Here is a 17,706-nt window from a genome sequence, read left to right as displayed (position 1 = left end):
AGGCAGGTACCCCACGCTCCTCTAGTTAATAATATGTGAAACTTACTTTATATTAATAAATGCAAGACAATGTCAATCTAATGTTTATACATTATATATATTTATATATGACATTTACACAAAACATAATTCATGTTTCCGAATGAAAAATACTTACGCTGTGTTTAATTTTTTCTCTTCTCAGCTATACTACAATAAATGTTTTTGTTTGTCCTATACATGCACATAACTTACATACAACCCAACCCCCTTTTCCCTTTTGTTTTGATTTGTTTTTGTTTTGTGTTTGGTTGGTTTTTGTGACAGAGTCTCTCTCTCTACATAGCCCTGGCTGTCCTATCACTCTCTATGTAGACCAAACTGGTTTCAAACTTGAAGAGATCCACCTGCCCCTGCCCCTGCCCCTGCCCCTGCCCCTGCCCCTGCCCCTGCCCCTGCCCCTGCCCCTGACTCTGACTCTGACTCTGACTCTGCCTCCCAAGTTCTGGAATGAAAGGCATGTGCCCCCATGCCCAGGTATCAACGCCCACTCAGGAGAGGCTAAGGCAAGCTGTGAAGATGGCAGAGCAGGGAGCATGCTTGCTGCTGAAGGGGGAGGACCTGAGTTCGAATTGCCAGTTCCTATATAAAACAGAGGCAGAGGCAGAGGCAGAGGCAGAGGCATACATCTATAACCACAGCACTTGGAGGAAGGAGAGACAGGAGGATCCCAGGGTTCAGAGAGCTAGTCTAGCTGACACCATCAGCTCCTGGTTTAGTGAGAAATTTTGGCTCAAAAATTGAGAGAGATTAAAGAAAACACCTAACATTGACCTCAAAGCTCCATATGTGTGGGTTCCCAAACATACAACACACACACCACATACACACACACACACCCTACATACCATACACCACACACACACACACACACACACACACCAGACACCACTCATACACCCCACACACCATGCACCACCACACACACTCTCACATTCTCTCTCTCTCTCTCTCTGTCCCTCCCTCCCTTTCTCCCTCCCTCCTTCCTTCCCTCTTTCCCCTCTCTCTCACATACACACACACACATCTTTACGCAGCTCTGTCCTCTGCTAGTTAGTAGACTACATGCCTGTGACTGATGCTCCCATGTCCTTTCTGAGGCTTCAAGGACCCATTTCGCTGGTCTGTGGATGGGTGAGGCCACGTGAAAACCTGAGGACTCATTTTAGAATACCCATAATTTCTGCAGATCAGACAGAAAGTCGTTCCCAGCAGATCAAGGTCTGCCTCCCTCGGTCTCTGCAGCCAGCTGGCAGCACATCTCCACTGAGCATGGGGGCTCGGCCACACTCTCTTCTGCTCTTAAGTTTACATTTCTGTCAGCAAAACCAAGCATATTCCCACCTGCCAGAGCGAAACACCTCTGGTTCAAAGTGAGAACGGCAGGACCCAGCTCTTAAACTGAGAGTGGGATCCCTTCCAGCAAAACTCAATGCCTTTCAGTCATTAGCAATCTAGAATAATGCATTTAAATGCATTTATAACCTCCGAGGTTTTTTTTTTTTCTTTTTTTTCGGAGCTGGGGACCGAACCCAGGGCCTTGCGCTTGCTGGGCAAGCGCTCTACCACTGAGCTAAATCCCCAACCCCATAACCTCCGAGTTTTAAAGATTAAATAAGATAGCTTTAACCTCCTCCTTTCTGCTAACATTGGCGGACCTCTGACCTTAAATCACAGCACTGAAGCAAGTACTATTGCCAATGCTACGGGAAGTGTCTCTCCCCACGGCTATGTCTGTCTCACAGATATGTACCTGTGCCCACAGCTCAAAGTTAAGCAAACCATAACATATGCCCTTATTAGGTGTGGAGCTGGAAGGGAAGGGATCTCTCTGCACGAATGATCACCCAGCAGTAGTTCTCACTGAATCTGGTTCTAGGACGGAGCTACCCATCATTTCCAACCTGCAGGGAGGCTGGATTAGGAAGGTTGATTGGTTTGTCTACTTCACCTACTCCCAGGCTGCTGCCCCGCCCCCAGGCTCTTTACAGAAACCCTATTATAAATTTAATCAAAGATGCTCATTCTACACTTGATGGTGTCAGGTTGATCCTAAGTTGATCTGCTTAGTAGTAAATTAAAAATAAACATCCCCCTCCCAACAAAAAGAGATTTAAAGAAAAAAAATACACAAGTGCACACGTGCGCGCGCACACACGCACACAGTGCATGCCTACATGAATGTACACAATCATTTTCTATTCCTAACTCTGGAGGTCAGGCTTAAAGGTGGGTCTAATAAGCTGGGCTGTGGTGGTACATACTCAAGAATCTCAGCACTCAGGAGGGAGAGGCAGGAGGGCCATGGGTTCAAGGCCAGCCTTGGCTATACAGCGAGTTTGAGGACAGCCTGGGGTATATAGTGAATTTGGGGTTTGCCTACGCTTCATGATACCTTGTTTGTTTTTAAAGGTTGAGGGAGTAAAATTCAGAAACATCTTTAGGGAAGATTCTGCAGAGAAGTTACAAAATTGAGATGTATTTGAGGTGTCTAGGTGGCCCGGAGTAGGGTCTTCTCAGTTGGCCATAGCGGAGAGTGGCAACTGAGGCCGATGGGTGACGTGCGATGGGGAGAAAGCAGGTGCAAAGAAAAGACTGAGGCAAAGGTCCCCGGTACATCCTTGAAACAAACACCCAGATTAAAGGAGAGGAAAGTAGTGTGAAAGCTGTGTGATCGAGTAATGACCCCTCCACTCCCACCCCAAACACATGCCCAACCCCCAGCTTCTGTTTTTGAACACATGGTAAGATTTATTCCGCAAACTGAGCTGCGGGTTATTAACACAACATCTTCATGCAGGCTGTTTCACGGCCCCCTTCCTACCCATAAAGCATCAGCGCGCGCCTCATCCCTCCAGGTCCCCTGTCAGCAAGATGAAAACATTGCCTTGTAAACCATCAGGGGACCTCTCGTGTAAAACCCAGCTGTAGCCCTGGGACTTAAGGAAGGTTTCGAGTATTAAATGTCTGTAACGTACCTAAAACACAGGAAGAAAACGTGTGGGGAGGAGCCCTTGTCTTCAACCACCTCCTCGAACGGCAGGAAGTGATAGCAGTCCCCAAACTAGCCACATCGAAGACTGGAGCTTTTCTAGCTGCCCAGTTGGGTAAGATGCAAACAATGACCACCCACGGAGCCTTCTCAGAGCCCACGAGTGGGGCTGGAGATCCGGTGTACACTGCAGACTCAAAAACGTGCTTTGCAATTAGAATCAGGAAGTCCCTGCCCATGACAGGTGGGAACAGGCCACATAAAGCATGGTAGCAGATACAGTACCAAGATCACCCCTGTTCTTAACTAGAGAAGGAAGGGTTGCTTGCTGTTTCCGGCTGACTGATGGTTTCCGTATTTTCTCTAAGCCTACATTATAGATCATTACTTTTGGCAAAACTTCTCAGCACTCCAAATACTTCAAGCCGCCCCTTACACCCGAAATAGATCCATCGAAACATTATGCTAAAAATATACAATAAAATCAATTAGACCATCCCCAACTAGATCACGGCAGGGTAGAAAATTCCTCTTAGTGCTTTCCGAGTCACTGTTTTCGGGTTCCTCCTATCTTTAGCCTCTATGTTTCTGTAGTCCACTTTAATTTCTATCTCTTGGTGACATCCCATGGGTTCCCAGAATTTCTTTTGCATTTTTGTTTATCAAAGTTGCACGTTTCAATTACATTGTACGCTTGAGGACTGGTCATGTGGGGGGGGGGGGAATCAGTTTAAACTGCCGTCTAGAACATTACAGCAGCAAGAAAAATAAATCAGAGGAGAGAGGGAAAACCGATAACGGGGTCACTTGCCTGTTGGCTAAGAACCCCCAACCCCAGACTGTGAGGGCAGGCAAAAGGATCTCAGTCAGCCAGAGTTCACGTCCAGGTGACAAATGCCTCTGTTACATTGTTAGTTTCTTAAACTTCCAAGGTGATAGCGAATGAAGGAGTGGATAGAAGAAAAGGCCAAAGCAAGTTTTCTCCTTTCCTCTGCATAGGCACTCACCCCGGCAGTGTGTGCCCTGTGTATAGTAGCCCTTTACTGTGACTAAAGGAAACAATGTTCTACATTTCATAAGACTGATCTTTCCAGCAACTTGAGAAAAACTCAAAACTACACCGCTATCTTATTATCCAGAAACACTTATGGGGGGAAAGGGGAGCTTTCGAGTAAAATTTCATTTAAAAAAAAATGGCTTTCAGGGGCTTTCTGGAGAAGCAGACACTTCACAGCTTTAACACGGAGTCTTTTCTCTCTCCCCTGCTCGGGCGGACTTAATCCTTGCAGATGTTTTCCCTGCCAAATACTTGTCTTGCGTGTAGTCTAAGACGGTGTTTAAAATTTCCAAAATTCCTTCTACAAATGTATTCCTATTCCCCTGGAAAATGGGCTCAAATTGATGTTAGGAACTGACACAGATGTTAGAAACTCCATCTGCTTTCCAGAAAAGTACCAAATGCATCTGTGAGGTAATATCCCCTTTTGGCAAATTCTTAATTCCCCCCCCCCCTAATTGCAGATAGAATCACTAGCATGCCCATCAAGTAGATGGATATCACGTAAGATTAGAATCTGCCTACACGCTAGGTAGCCCTAACCATTACATGGAGATCCCTCAGAATGGGGGCAGTCAGTTACATTATCTGCCATTGGAGAGAATACTTTGTAACATTTTCTATTCTAAGTACTTAGCCTTTAAGCACAGAGAACAGGCTAACACTAAGTGATGGCTGAAGAAGAACTTAAGCTGGACTGCTCTCTTTAACAGCACTCCCATGCTGGGATGCTAGCTATCAAACGCTAAACCAATTGTTTTTTAATTGCTTGTGAAAGTGATCTGGAAAGGAGAAAGTAACTCATCCATACTCAGATTAAATATGCAGCATGCTAACTCAAATTTGTATAAAAAAAAATCCTGCAGCAAGTCAAATAATTTAGGAAGGAAAATCATCTTTGTGATTTGCTCCCTAAGGTGTTGTGTGTTTGGTTCTTTTTCTCGTTCTGAACGGTGGCTTTTGCAATCCTGCCTGTCCATTGACATCCACGTTCTACAATTGCAACTGTATCTTTATTCTGATAGTTTAGAATTTTATAATCTAGAATTGAAATGCCCACGGTCCATCGATGTTTAGAATGTCTTATAAATCGAAGGTTGTGTTCAAGGTTAAAGCACACAATTAGAACGGAATCATCTTGGAAACTAGCATCAATAGTTGGAGTATAGGTCCTGGTAAAACATTCGCCAACAAACGCCAATGTTTTATTCTGCCGCCATGAAAAATAAGTCCATGTCTTTTTTTTTTTTAATCTTCAAATTATTTCGATTTCTTAAACTCATCTTTTCTTAGGGCGTTTTTACATTTCTTATTTTCCGAAGGGCTTAGAATGAGCCTTATGTGATACAAGGATACAAGAACAGCTCCACTTTGGCCAGTTTGCAGAATGCACATTTAAAACAAAACATTCCCAAGACCCTAGTTATGTAATTGTAACCTGGCCCATGCCTCTCAGGTCAGGGAACAGATGGGAACCACAGGGGTATGACTAGCTCTTAACTAATGTTAAGAACGCAATGACAAGAAAACCAAGATCCGATCTGAACAGAAGGACCCTACAGATGAACGGGAGACACAAGCACCCAAATAGTGAGACAGGCTGCAGTAAAACAAAGCCCGGCCGTGTCCCGCTATTCATGATGTAGCAAGCGTTCGTCAGCGAAGCTGCAGCTCTAAGACCCAGTATAAGCCTGGTTCATCTTCGCCAATGACTTTACCAAAGTCAACGACCTCACTCAGAATGAAAACCACTGCTAATCAGCCAACACTTCCCATAATCCCTAACTGCTACACGACCAAAAGATTGATGTCTCCGTCATTCTGAAAGAGAATGAAACTCAGGGAAGACTTACTGACCTCACTGAACTAACTTCAAAAACTGAAGATTCGCTTAGAATATTTAATATGGGTTTCCATTAAAAAAAAAATTTTTTTTTTGTTTTAATCCACAGCTTTAGTTCACAAATGCCTCCAAATCCAGGGCCAGACAATTCATTTGCGGCCAAAGGCAGGCAGCCCGCTACCTCTTCTCAAAGATGGTTGACGAAAACAGTACCCCATAATAACATAAAAATGCTCGCTCAGATTAAATTATGCAAACGTAGTTTCAAAATAGCCCACTCGGGTTTCAGCGCATTAGAGATGGGCCGGCAAAACACTTCGCCGTGTTGTGCCTGGTTCCAGCGGAATTTCTGTGGCACAGAGGAGATACAAAACCCCCAAATGTTCCTTATAAAGAAAAGCCTGAAATACAAGAGCATGAACATCAAATCCCATGAGCACATCCACCCGCCTTAGACATTGGCCTTGAACATGGGCATCTGCAGGGCTGCATCCTGGCCTCTACGCAGGAGGAGCCATCTTTGAGAGGATCCCTAGTGTCTGAGAAAGAATATATTCCTGAGATGGAATTTTCCTAATAGGATAACAAACGCGTAGTTTACATAATTAATTACATGAAGAAACTAAAACGTATCTTAAATTATTCATTTTCACAAACTTGACTTTTTTTCCCCCTACCTGGCAGTACTTCAAATAGCCATCTGTGAAGTTTTTTTGGTTTTTTGGTTTTTTGTTTTTTTCTGGGAATAAGAAGTTCCTAGTTTTCTCCTACTTAAAACTGAGGGGAAATGCAGGGCAATTGCTAAAAAAAAAAAAAAAAAAACCAAAGCAGTTTTGATAAATTTAACACGCAGGCTGATTTCAGTCCACGGAGAAAGGTAATCGTTTCAAATTCATAGCTGGTCAGTCCGGATGTTTTAGTAAGCAGACTTTAGACTTGAGCAGTTTTTATCAGTTGTCTTCTATCTACGGTGAGGATCGAAGTGAAACTTCAGGAGTTACATAAAGTGTCAGTTCTCTTTAGTGTTTGCTGAAACGCTTTACAAAGAGAGGGAAAGGGGCAACCCTAGGAAATGTTTTCACTTTTAAAAAGTTGCAAATTGCCAAGTAGCTAAAAGTTATGTGAGATATCAGAATTTAAGGCCCAAAGCTTGATAAGTGAAATAGGACTTTAGGAGTCGACCAGCCAAAAGATAGGGAACCATTTTGTCCTGAAACGCGACACCCCCGTTATTGATGGCAAATTTGAATTCTCACTCTTTTCTATTACACACCTCGCTTTTTAAAGCCATCCATAGTTGACTTTTTGCTTCCATTTCTTCTCACGTTTGCTTTTTTCCTTAGTGTACGGTAGTGAGTTTACAGAATCCCCAACATCGGAACAGCCAACAGACAAACTTCAGCTCCCCACGTGGGTTTTCCTGAGTTTACATGCTCCAATCTAGACTTGTGGACACACTCAAACTATTTTTCAGGACTTTGTCACAGGCTGACCAAGCCTGAAGCAAAATAAAGGGCCTTCACACAAGTCAACATCCTAGGCCTCAAACTGTCAAAACAATGCTTTTAAGGAGCGGAGGAAGCAAAACACCATCAGTTTAATTTGACGCTTCCCAGACCGGGTAAGGGGCTTCCTGGGACCCCTGACCACTACAGCCTACCTAACCAATGAAAAGATGAACTGCAAGATTCACCACGGTATCTAGTGGCAACCTTTTCTGCGGCTGAGAACTCCTTGCAAGGGCCATGTTGTAAACGGTTTGCCGGTTGTTTACAGGCCCTCAACTCCCTTTGCCCCGAAGTCTCTAGTCGACTCCACTAAAGGTAATTTTGTTCTCAGTGGCGACTTATCACACAACCTTCGCTAGGTGCCCACACTCACGCTTGACTCGTCCTCATCCTCGTCATAATACATTCCAGTGGTCCCTAAGGACCAGAAGGATGAAAAATTAGTCTCTGGGCCATTTCCCCCAACTTCGAGCTTATGAAGTTAAAAAGTCCAGCAACATTCAGAAGAGAACAGAGAGCACATAGGAAAAGGCGAAAATTATTTGGACACACACACACACACACACACACACACACACACACACACACACACCCCGCCACGAATAACTTGACTGCGTTCTACCCAATATCACCAACAAGCCAGAATGACACTGACCCTGCCCACAGGGCCAACAACAACGCTTCAAACGCAAGCCCGGCGGGCGAAGTTTAGCTAAGGATGGAAATGAAGCCACAAAAGAGGGCCTCTGGGGTGTGTCCCAGGCTCGCACCCAGGCAACATTCCCTTCTCTCTCTTACTTTTGGATGATCTGGGGCAGGCTGGATTGAGGCTGAGGCGGTGGCGGTAGCGGTGGCGGCAGGGGCTGCATCCCTTGCTGGCCTTGGGGCGCAGGGGGCCCTTGAACACCAGGCACAATGCAGGCATCTCTGTCGGGTTGCTCCGGACCGCTGGGATCCGCGTCTTGGCTCATGGCTGCAGCCAGCACCATGCGCGGCGACACCGACCCGGGCTCGCAGCGAAAGAGCGCGAGGGAGGGGCGGTCCCGGAACACAGGCGCTCACTGGCCGGGGTCCCTGTACCCAGTCCCCTTGTCCTTCCCGGTGGCGCGGGGAGGAGACGAGAAGGGTGGGGAGGAGACAGTCCCTGCGGCGCCGCCTCCTCCACCTCCCGCCGCTCCTGCTGGAGAGGTTGCGGAGGGGGCGGGGGACAGGGACAGGAACAGGGGGCGTCCCGGGGCCCACGGGAGCCACGGGACGCCCAGGAGCTGCTGCGTGAGGAGGTGACCTGGACAACTGTGCCTGCCCACCCGAGACGCAGTGAGCTGCAGAGCAGCGGCCGCCACCCGCCACCGCGAGCCCTTCGGGGTGGCCAGCCAGGCGCTCCTCAGCGCGACAGCCTCGTGAGAGGGCGACACGCCGACCCGCCCGCCAGCCGCCCTCCGCCGTCCTGTAGCTTCTTCCAGAGCGCACAGGCTGCCCGGCTCTGGCCGAGCCCCGAGGACATCACCAGCGCGAAGTGCACCGGGGGTTTGGCATCCTCCTGAAGCTGGAGCCCGGCCAGCGCCACTGGAAGGACCCGATGCCGCCACATCCTTCCCTAGGTGGGTGGGACAGCAAGTTGGGGGCTCAGATGATCAGGTCCCGGAACTCACCACACTGACAGTTCCAGCTGTCGCTTCGTGGTCCCAGAGGCAACAGGCGGGGTAGCAGTGGATTCATTTCTTTTAATTTTCCCCGAAAGACCCCCACCAGGACCCCATAAGAGCAAAAGAAAATCAGGCACACGTTTCTTTCGTATTTATTGGCACGTCTCCGTGAATTTAAAGGTTGGGGCGCAGAGTTCACCGGCTCTTCTAACTGCGCGGAGCCCACCTGCGCCGGGCACCTGTGTGACCCCGGGCGGCAGCTGTGCGCACCCACCTGTGAGGCTCAGAAGGCGGAGCAGCTGGGGACCCGGCGGCGGGGAAACACCTGCTCCAGCAGACCCTCCCGCACCTGAGCCCTGGCCAGGGGCGTGGCCCCCTGGTGCTCCCTCGGACTATGCTGTCGTGGTGCTCCAGACATGGACGCCCGTAGCCAAGCTCCTCTCTCGTGCGTTTTACAAGCCAGAGTGCAGCGAGCTGACCCCACGGCTTGAAGTCCTGCCTGCCTACCTGCTACACACACCATATAGCTCAAAACCTGACAACTGCTTGGACTCTCTGAAAGATAGTTTTTGTCCCTCCCGACCCTTGTGTCAATTTCCCCGTGAAATTGCCTACTTACCACCCTACCTTAGAGAGCTCCTCTCCCCCTCCTCCCCCTCCAATTGCCAATTGCAGTTACGATTATTTGTATCCTTAAACATCACAGCATCCACAGTTCACACAACTAAGTCTGACAATCAAAACAGCCTGGCAGCGGTGGTGGCGCACGCCTTTAATCCCAGCACTCCACTAGAGAGGCAAAAGCAGGGGGGATCTCTGTGAGTTGGGGGTCAGCCTTGTCTACAGAGCAAGTTCCAGGACAGCCAGGGCGACACAGAGATAGCCTGTCTCAGAAAAAAACAAAACCAAAAATCTCTCCAGTAAACGCGGCTTACTTGCTGGCCCCTCTCTCACAAGCGGAGCACGTTGTCTCAGGCGCGGGGCTAGGAAGTCTCCTGCCGTTTTCTGTGATTGATTTCGGCCACTAACTTGAGTGTGGTTTCAGCCCACTCCATCTTACCCACTCACACATACACCCTCCCTTGACCCTGGAGGGGATCGCCTAAAACTAACATTGCAACTCTCCCAGAAAAGACTATAAATGAAGTCTTCCCAGAAGTTTCCCTTGAACCCTCTAAACCTCTGGAAAGGGCTTTGTAGTCGCGAGGCAGATCTGTTTACTGTCCGGACCGACCGCAATGCGCAATGGAAAGGAAAGGTATCCTCTCTGAAGGTTGGTTAGTAAATGTGACGGAATTAGGAGTAACGAGGCCCTGGCTCCAAGTTAGAGTTAGGGATGTTTCTTGCACGCGAGGTATTCAGGGCCGGTTTTATAGAGGTGGAACTCTACACTTTAATCGTGGCCGGCTTGAACGTGGTCTTTTTAAAACTCCGAGGAAACTGAGTGGATTGAAGGTACACTAGTGCTCTTATTAAAGACTTAAGAAACATAAGATTCTATGGGGACCGGTGGAGAGAGGCTGAGGGGTGGGGGTGAATTTCCGGTGTCCCTCCGGGGAAAATACAGAGCAAGGGGAGACTGCATTCACTGGGCTTTTTCCTCCTCCTTTTGAGTTTAAATTTTAAAATAAATATAATAAAAGAAAAACCAAAGTCCGAGGGCCTTCCCCCCCCCCCCCAGAAATGCTACTTGCATGATTACAGTTTAATATTTGTCACTTGTGATGTGGAGGGTACGCTAAAGCAGAAACCTTGAGCTAATTCAGCCACATCTTCCAAAAATGTTGCCTGGGACTACTGTGAACAACCACGTCTGTTTTCCAAGTCCAACATTACATGCCTTAACCAGTGGGGGACACCGTTACTTTTCCTCGATTTTTATCTAGGAGTGACACAATAAAAAAACACACACACACACACACACACACACACACAAAGATAATTAGGATCCAAACTGCCCCTCCCCCGACCCCTAAGCGTGTGTGCTTCGCCAAGAGTACAGGAGAAAGGCTGAGTCACCCACCTCACTTCACAGTGGGGAGTCTGACTAAGGGGACAGTCGGCTGGCAGCAGCTCCTCAGGAGCATCCTGTCTCTCCTTGACCCACAAGGATCAGGCAGCAGCTTTTGTTGTGCATGGATGTTTCAGGAGAGACAGCCAGGAAGTAATCACATTGTTTATCTTTAGACAGTAACCCCTGAGCTAACTGGCATTACTGTGTTTCACAACCAAGGAAACTGAGTCTCTCAGACAGCTATGAGACTGTTCCTCCAGACCACCAGGCTTCTGAGGGACAGAAGCAAGACCACTGATAGGCTGGTCCATCTCCAAATCCCATCCTTCACCCCTTCACACTGCCTGGATGATGAGTATGGAGCTGAGAGCTCACTACTCGATGAGGTTTCATCCTCCAGAGAATAAAAACAGCACTGTGATTCAACCTGCCACACCGACCTTCCGAGAGCCAGAGACTAGTGGGTGGTATCTAAATTGTAACGGGAATACCTTGTTATTCTAGGGTCAATCATTCTCAGACTTGCCATCACACCGGACCCCTGCCTTGTTTCATAAGCTGAATAATTAATATCCCTGGCTTTCACACTCTGCTTTCTCATACCTGTTCATTTACTGCAGAGAAGCCTGAAGGATGCATTCAAAGTCACTGGGATGCTAAAGAGCAGGGTTGGGCCTCAGTGCCTGTTCTGTAACTCTGTATCACTGTAACACTGTCCTCTACTCAAAGGGGAAGTCGCCTACCTTTCAGGCTGATGTGATCATTCCTCTGCAGAAGGGAACACTTCGGCTGTGCCGCCCCTCCCGGTGTGTACACCTCTAGGTGGTAAAGTTCGGTGCTCTCAGAGCCAGTGAGCAGGTCTGAGAGACAAAGACCTCCTCCTCTGCTGCAAAGAAAAGTGAAAGCCACTGCTGCAGTCTCGGCATGTGAGCTGGAATTGTCTATTAACATTGCAACAAGGTTGTTTAAACATTGCAGCAAGGCTGTCCAGGAGGAAGCAGGAAGAACAGGGAAAAGTGGTGAGGAGGTGAGGAAGGGAAGGGGCAAAGAGAAACGAGTATGAAAATGCTGTAGTCAAGTCCACTGTATTGTATGCTAACTAAAAATATATAAATATATAGTTCTGAATGATTGGGCAGTTGCCCTCCTAGGAATCTCTTTCTCTCTCTCTCTCTCTCTCTCTCTCTCTCTCTCTCTCTCTCTCTCTCTCTCTCCCTCTCTCTCTCCAGATAGATAGATGTAGATAGATAAATAGAATATATGTGTGTATATATATATATATATATATATCCACTATCACAGCTGTACTTTTGAGGGAATTGACTGGTATCGTTCATAATAGCAAAAGCTAGAAGCAGCCAAATGAGCAGTGGGAAGCAGTCAGTGTGTATAAAGAACGTCCCTATCCCTAACTAAGCAGCTCTCTACAGGGAGATTTCTGCCGGTTCCGGAGAGATTTCCTGAAAGAAAATGCTAGTCTCTCAAGAGCGTTGTGTCATGACTAAATGTCCTAAATAGAACATCTCTGGGGAAATTATCCAGGTAAGTAATTATCAGTGGCATAGAGAGCACTGCTACAAACTGGGGCAAGGCAAGAACCTTTCCCTTGTGTGGTCTTTTATATTATTTAAACATTTGGAATTAAGTTCATTGAAATGTATACAACTTGAATTTTCACTTTGCAACATTGCTTTTCAGTAGCAGTGAAATTTCACGATTTCAACTATTCAACGATCAACCATTAACAAAATGAAGTCATTAATAAGATGTCTATTTTTTTCTTTTTTCTTTTTTTTTTTTTTTTTTTTTTTTCGGAGCTGGGGACCAAACCCAGGGCCTTGTGCTTGCTAGGCAAGCACTCTACCACTGAGCTAAATCCCCAATCCCAAGATGTCTATTTTTTAACTTGTTTTTTTTTAATTACATTTTTATTTATTGGCGGGGTGGGGTAGAGTGGTGATGCCACAGAGCACGTGTAGAAGCCAGAGGACAACTTGCAGAAGTCAGTCTTCTTCCTCTGTGTGGATCCTGGGTGACCTGAGTTCAGCAGCTGTGGCTGTAAATATCGTAATCTACTGATCCATCTTGCCAGCTCGAGAATGTTGATTTTAAAAAAGGGAGGGGGGATCAAATGGAATGAAGAGAAGACTGGAGAGTGTACTATTCCAACTTCAGCCCAGCCTTTTTTTAATACACTCGCAACATCATTAAAGGCAGTTATATAAGGAAACCACAGATTTACCAGTAGCCATGTTCATACAATCTGAATCTAGTAGTCTGGTAATTCAGAATACATTTTACACATCTAGACCCAAGTGTATCAACTTATCTGGACATTAAGAGCAACTGTTGCCATTTCTTGAATGGTTACCCTCCTTTAATTTTTTTTTTTTTTTGGTTCTTTTTTTCGGAGCTGGGGACGGAACCCAGGGCCTTGCGCTTCCTAGGTAAGCGCTCTACCACTGAGCTAAATCCCCAGCCGCTCTCCTTTAATTTTTACAACCAACTTACTAGCTAGTGGCTGCTGTTGCTGTCATTTTAAACCTAGATTGGCAAGCACTCTACCAACTGAGCTACATTTCCAACACAAATCATTTTTGTGCCCATTTTACAGATTAAAAAAACAACCACCCAAGGCTTGATAAAGTCCAGCTACGTAGCTAACTGGGAGCCAGGTTTCTGGTCTTCTCAGAGTTGAGCTTTTAACTATTCTGTATAATGTTCCCCCGTAAAATGGGAGCCAGAGACTCAGCTGCGCGCGCTCTCTCTCTCTCTCTCTCTCTCTCTCTCTCTCTCTCTCTCTCTCTCTCTCTCTCTCTCTCCCTCAGGGCCTGACACACACACCCCCTTGCTGTCTGTACCACCTATCCTTGGCTTGCCTTCTCTCTACACTCTGGTTTCTCTTCTCTGGACCCCCTGAGGTGGGCATTATCTGTTTGCCAGTCTCTCCTCCCTGCTATCCTGCAGATGTTTGTAAATCACCAAGCGCTCCATCTGGTTCACGAAGAATTACCTCTCTGAAGACAACACAAATAAACAAACAGGAGAGACTGGCTGTAAGATGTTGTTTAAAAATAATGTGGTTACTCATGGGACTGGATGCACATTTGAATGTGAAGGAGACAGTTAGCTGAGGTGAGGACACGACCCATTTTAGGCTCTTTTCTGCCTAACAACTCAGAGAACACCTCTCATTGGTTGCAGGAAAGAGCTTCGCCTCTGTCTCATTGGCTGGGAATTTACCAGCAGGCCCTTTGTCCTCTAAGAAGCTGGTGGCAGGTATTCTGTTGTAATCAAAGTGACTGTAGGTTGGGAGTCCAGAAATCCAAGTTCTAAAGCGCGAGGTGGGTACACATCTTGTCCTCTCTTGTCCCTGAACAGAAAAGCAGTTATCCCAAACTAGTGACATCAGCATTTCACCTCCTTGGAAAGAATCGTTATCTCAAACCTCAGGGTGCAGTGTTTTCTTCTACCTCTGGTTCAAGACCTGGCAACAAACAAACCCAAGTGCCGGCTGAGTCCAGAGTTGCAGGGGCTCAGGGTGGCTGAGTTCCAGCTGGCCTGGACCTGGCTTCCTGCAAAAGCAGGGCTCTGAGGTAGGCCTGGATGAGGCAGAAAAGACTTTCTCTCATTAGCTCTTTAGAAGAAAACTAAGGTGGGATCCAGCTTGGCTTGGTGTCATAAACCAGTCACTACTGAGTCTCTCGTGGGAGGACGGGAAGCGAGGTAGGTATGACATGCATGTGGGAGAAATACTAGCTGGTGGTTAATTGCGTGATTTAAGTTCCATAGGGCTCTGCACCCCCTGGGGAGACCCGGCTTCCACACTGCATGCTTAATCCCTGGAGAATGTCACTGTCACTCAAAGGCCCCAGCCAAGCAATCAGTGCTTCTTGGAGAGGGGGGTTTCCTTTATCCTACCCCTCCCCCAGCACCCTCCCCTGTCTCCTCTTATCACATGCCTGCCTGTCTGTCTGTCAGGCCAGTTGGTTATCAGGGCATAAACATTTCAGGCTATGTGCCCACCAGCTCTGGGATCAGGTGACCATTATGGAAGGCTACACCGGAGGCCTGTGGCATGCCAGCATTTCGCCAAGAACAGTGAGAGCCTGTGACGTGCTGACCTCACAGAGTGGGCACCCGGGCAGCTGGCATGGAGCTAGTGCCGCTCCCTGGTATGGCCTCTTTGATCATCCCCAGGCCTCCTCACAGGCAGAGGAAACCTCCCCTCTCTGCAGAGACACAGGTCTAGCCAGTAGCTCAGTTCCTTTGCCTCTTAGAACCTCCATGCCGCTTTCTAAAAGACAGAAACAGAAGCAGGTGGCACACGCCTGTAACTCCAGCATTCAGGAGGCGGACGCAGGAGAACTGGGAATCCGAAGTCATTCTTGGCTACCTAGGGAGTTTGAGGCAAGCATGGGTCACGTGAGACCCCACGTCAGGAAAATGAAGAGAACACAATGGGATTCCTGTGTGAGGGTTAAATGAAAACCAGGCCAATGTCATCCAGTTTCTGATGGGACTTGGTAGGGCACTGGGGGTCGGCTCCCCCTGAGAGAACGTTGGTAATCACCGTACAATCTTTCTCTGGGCCAGGACGTCACCATCTTCTGCGTGCACAAGCCCCGGGTGAAAAGATGCCGTCACAGAAACAGGCAAAAGAGGGATGGGGGCACTGTCAGGGGGACTCATGGTGACTGAAGAACTCATAGACCTTGGGTCCTGGTTCTGCTCCTTGGCAGCCAGCTACCAAGAGCATCTCACTCAAACTCTCAGCTTTCCCCTTCGGGAAGACAGGCAAATCCTGCGGTGCCGCTCGGGATCACCTCACAGCACAAATGGCTGTGGTAACATTCTGTTTGCTCACACATCGGCCTGCATCTAGCAAGGCCAAAGCAGGAGGGCAAAGGACGGGGATCTGCCTTCCTTTGCTTCTGGGGTGGGGGACAACTCAGATCGGGGAGCACCTACTTCTCGGACTGTTTCCCAGAGAAATTTAATTTCAGGTGGCTGAAAGAGTGAGTCTGAAGGGTGGCGGCACATGCCCTTAATCCCAGTGCTCAGGGAACAGAGGAAGGCATTATCTCTGTGAGTTCAAGGCCAGCCTGGCCTCAAGATCGAGTTCAATGACAGCTGGGGCTATTACATAGTAAATCCCTGTCATGAAAATAAATAAATAAATAAATAAATAAATAAATAAATAAATAAATAAATATACACTAAATCCTAAAGAGGGTCTGGGAATATTGTTTAGTTGCTAAAATGCTCCCAGCAGCCCCAGATCCCTGGGTTTGACCCCTCACCCCAGTACCACATTGCACACAGTGGTACATACCTGCAATCCCAGAAGCACTTGGGAGGTAGAGAAAGGAAGGAGAATCGTGAGTTCAAGGTCATCCTGTGGAGTTTAAAGTCTGCTTGGGTTAATGTGAGCTGAACCTTCTGAAGCCATGGCGGAAGACCTGACCCCTGCTACATCAAACTGTGATCAGGAAATAGTCTTTGCAGATGAAATCAAGTTAGAGATGCACATGAAGGTGATGCCTTATCCACCGCGATGGGTTTCTTAAAGAGAAGGGGGATTTCGACACAGACGCACAGAGAACTGTACCATGTAGGGGATGGAAACAGTAGGGTTACTGTGATAGCTGTGAGCAGAGGGGACAACAAAAGACTGACCTTTGGTTGACAGAAGCCAGGAGGAGGCACGGAGGGGGGTCACACCCTGGCTCATGTCCATGCCGACTTCCAACCTCCAGAAGAATGGACTGATAAACTGTTACTTAAGGCTCCCTGGTTGGTGATATCTGCTATGGCAGTTCTGGGGAAGGAGCTGGAGAGGAAAGAGATTGGTGTGGGAGACACTGATGGGGCCGGGGGACTGTTTCTTCATCTGAGAACCCACAAAATCCAGAGAGAAGTAGCATAGCCAGATGCCCCCATTCACAGCCATCCCAGGAGGTCCTGAGCCCAGTTCCGGGTTCTTTCCAAGGAAGGCAAAGTGTTTGGATCCAGTAAGACATGAGGTATGGAAGGCACGTAGAGCTTAGGACTCATGCATGGTCCAAGGAGGAAGGACGGCATCACTCTGGCATCACACATCCCTCAGAAGTCTGTCTGGAGAGCCTCTCTGTGTTCATCCACCCACTTCCTCTGGTTGGCCACTGGTCCCCACCGAGTGTCCCCACCCACATCCCTGCCAGGCTGAGTCTACTCCCCAAAGCTTTCTTTCACTCTTAGTAAACCTCCGCAGACTCCTTCCTCATTAGAAAGGTTGATGTGCTCATGATTGACAAACCCCCCATTTAGTAGCTAATCGTGCACCCCAAGGGGAAAGTTATGTGTGTTTTTACTTCATAACAGGGCCCCTTTTACTTCCTTTCTCTTAGTTTTCCTATGTCATCTACTTCCCTGACTGTACAAGGGACACCCACGCCATGATTCTCAGGAGCTCTTCCGGTATCACCATGATTTATCCTTGCATGAACATACATTTGTTTACTTGGTGCAATGCAAAAATATTGACTATGGCAGTCTAGAGGGCTGGGGTGGCTTTTAGCTCTTAATGGAAGCACTGTTTTTAGAGATGATGTTAGAACCGGACAGA

At 47.6% G+C, this 17,706-nt stretch overlaps 1 protein-coding gene across 4 annotated transcripts in view; it reads right to left on the bottom strand.

Annotated features, from left to right (window-relative positions):
• Rbm20 (RNA binding motif protein 20) overlaps positions 1–17,706 on the bottom strand; it is a 241,241-nt gene that overhangs the window by 214,947 nt on the left and 8,588 nt on the right. The window contains exon 1 of one of the 4 annotated variants that reach the window (XM_063265322.1): positions 8,238–11,071. The exons of 1 other annotated variant lie outside the window; for it this stretch is intronic. In XM_063265322.1, the coding sequence (XP_063121392.1) occupies positions 8,238–8,428 (191 nt within the window). In that variant the 5' untranslated portion in view covers positions 8,429–11,071. 4 annotated transcript variants of the gene reach the window in all.

Source organism: Rattus norvegicus, chromosome 1 (assembly GCF_036323735.1).
Source record: "Rattus norvegicus strain BN/NHsdMcwi chromosome 1, GRCr8, whole genome shotgun sequence".
In the NCBI taxonomy this organism is placed as follows: Eukaryota; Metazoa; Chordata; class Mammalia; order Rodentia; family Muridae; genus Rattus; species Rattus norvegicus.
This window is presented reverse-complemented; position numbering and strand designations above follow the sequence as displayed.